This window comes from Palaemon carinicauda, chromosome 34 (assembly GCF_036898095.1).
Source record: "Palaemon carinicauda isolate YSFRI2023 chromosome 34, ASM3689809v2, whole genome shotgun sequence".
NCBI classification, from domain to species: Eukaryota; Metazoa; Arthropoda; class Malacostraca; order Decapoda; family Palaemonidae; genus Palaemon; species Palaemon carinicauda.
The window spans coordinates 40,636,103-40,638,602 of record NC_090758.1 but is presented as its reverse complement, the minus strand read 5'-3'; the positions used below and the strand labels follow the sequence as shown (position 1 = coordinate 40,638,602).

Here is a 2,500-nt window from a genome sequence, read left to right as displayed (position 1 = left end):
GGTATTCTATCTACATTTCTGTTGAGTGCTTTCACTTTTAATTTCAGTGTGTCAACGAGGACTTGGTGATCACTACCAATGTCTGCACTTCGCCGGATTCTTACATTTCTGGCCTCCTCTCTTTATTAATGGTTATGTGATCTATTTTATTTCAGTAATTGCCACTTGGTGAAGTCCATGTATATTTGTTGATGTCCTTTTGCTGGAAAAGAGTACCTCCAATGACAAGATTTTAATTTGACGAATTTCTGAACATCAACGTAAACTGGAGATAAAAAATATATATATTTCCAAAAAAAACTTTTACAGCTGATAACTACAAATCAAGGTCGGTTGTTCATTCCAAATAAGACACCAAACCCATTACAATAAATCCTTTGGTGTCGTATCCACTTACTTGGTAATGGGAGTAGGTTCCGGCCGGGTGAGGCCGATGCCACAGCGCCAAAATTGCCGTTTGATTCCGGTACCACATGATGAACCTCCCAGGTGCATTGGGTCCTGAAGACGGTAGGAAGAGATTAACAAATGTAAGGTTTATAAACATGCATTAAAAAACACAATTTTTCCGTGTATATAGGATAATTAAAATCAACCCACGTTTTCGTTTCATGAAGAAGAAAGGAGACGGTCCCTTCGAAAGCAGAAAATTTATTCATTTCCTTTTTTACTATAAATTGTGAGTTTATATTACGTATAAACATAAACATAAATGCGAGGACCAAAAAGTAAAAAAAGGCAAGGTCTTTAAGTAAGTATTTGAATGCAGATTTTTGCATATTAATAAAAGAAAATATTAAATCATATAAAAACATTAAAAGCCGTAAATAGCTCATGAATGTTCACAAAACAAATGTAAATCATAAAAGAATAAGTTATTGAATGATTTTACATTACCTGACATTTCATGGGGCTCTGAAAATTTCACCAACTTTAATATTTTGAAATTTTCAAGAAGATTTTCTTTCTTTATTACAAACTCTTATTTAATATTTCTTTTTTTATTTATATATAAACCATATGTTTTGTTTATTTATTTATTATTTTCGATAGGAAATATATTTTTCTTCCCAGATTTATTTAGCCACCTCTATATGAGCCAAGCTTGACTCATTGAGATGGTTAATCTCCTTCCTTTTTTAATAATAAATAATAAATGATGAATAATAAATAATAAATATTAAATATCAAATAATAAAAAATAAACAATAAACAAGAAAAATTGATAATATGTAAGTGACAAATTAATAACCAATAAATAACTAATAATGAATAAAAAACAAATAATAATATTTAATAACAATTAATAATAATGATACCAATAGCAGAGGAGATAGAGCATGATTCATTAATAAGAGAATCTTCAGATATAAATGAATCCAATAACCCATTGGAATAAGAAGGGAATTAGAGGGGCACTCAGTAGAGCACAGAGCTCCGCCGTGGCTGCTTATTTCTCGACCTTTTGCTTGACCTTCAACATTTATGTGTATTAATTGGCATGGATTTTCAGGCTCTCAAATATGCACCAAGTTTGAAGTCTCTGTGACAACAATGTCCAAACTTATGGATGATTACGTTAATTGGACATTTTTCTTGACTGTAACCTTGACCTTTTATCTTGACCTTCCAAAATATAAGCATTTATAGCTATTCACACAGCACTTAATCCCTGCAAGTTTCATTACTTTACCATTAGAATTGTGGCCAGGAAGCTGATCACAAACAAACACACGAACTGGGGACGAGAACATAACCTTCCATCTTCGTTGGCGGAGGTAACCAGACTCAAGCAAGATGAGACGAGACGAGACTCCATGGTGGTGAAATGGACTGTGATGTAGGCGTCACTCTCTTTGGTCTCGTAGACGGTGTAAAGCTGCAACTCGTACGACGCCCCCGGCGTCAGATTCCCTTAGGGCGAAGGTCGTCTGGTTCTCAGAGATGGGGAAGTTGGCAATGCTGTTCTCGGACTCGGAGATTGGGGTGACCTTGAGCTTGAAGGCCGAGTAACCGCCCGTTTGAGGGGGATCCCACGATGCGAGGGCCTCCCACACCCTCCCCACTTCGATCGTTAGATTACTCGGAGGTGATGGCACTGAAAGAGTAATAATAATAATAATAATAATAATAATAATAATAACTTGGAAAATAAAAATAACAAAAACAAATGGAATAGAATTATAGGATTGATATTAACTTTGTCCGTATCAATTTTCATGTTGATATCTGCCAATGGAAATCCAAGGCAGACGTTTATCTCAGTATGGGTTGAATGGTTATTTTTGGTGGTGGAGTAATATAGTAATTCACATATCAAAATAAGAATTTCTGGGATTGATGAGAGAAAAAAACATTTCTTTTTTACAAGATCGAGAGCAAATGATTGCCAATATCCGTTGGATTTTTTTACACACGAACACATACATAAACATATAAATTATACATATATATATATATATATATATATATATATATATATATATATATATATATATAT

The 2,500-nt window shown here is 33.6% G+C and overlaps 1 protein-coding gene across 1 annotated transcript in view; it reads right to left on the bottom strand.

Annotated features, from left to right (window-relative positions):
• LOC137626838 (neuroligin-4, X-linked-like) overlaps positions 1 to 2,500 on the bottom strand; it is a 124,522-nt gene that overhangs the window by 114,595 nt on the left and 7,427 nt on the right. Inside the window, exons 2-3 of the mRNA XM_068357826.1 lie at positions 1,758 to 2,098; positions 398 to 501 (exon numbers count right to left, since the gene is read on the bottom strand). Coding sequence (XP_068213927.1) covers positions 398 to 501; positions 1,758 to 1,819 — 166 coding nt within the window. The 5' untranslated portion in view covers positions 1,820 to 2,098. The remainder of the gene's footprint in view (positions 1 to 397; positions 502 to 1,757; positions 2,099 to 2,500) is intronic.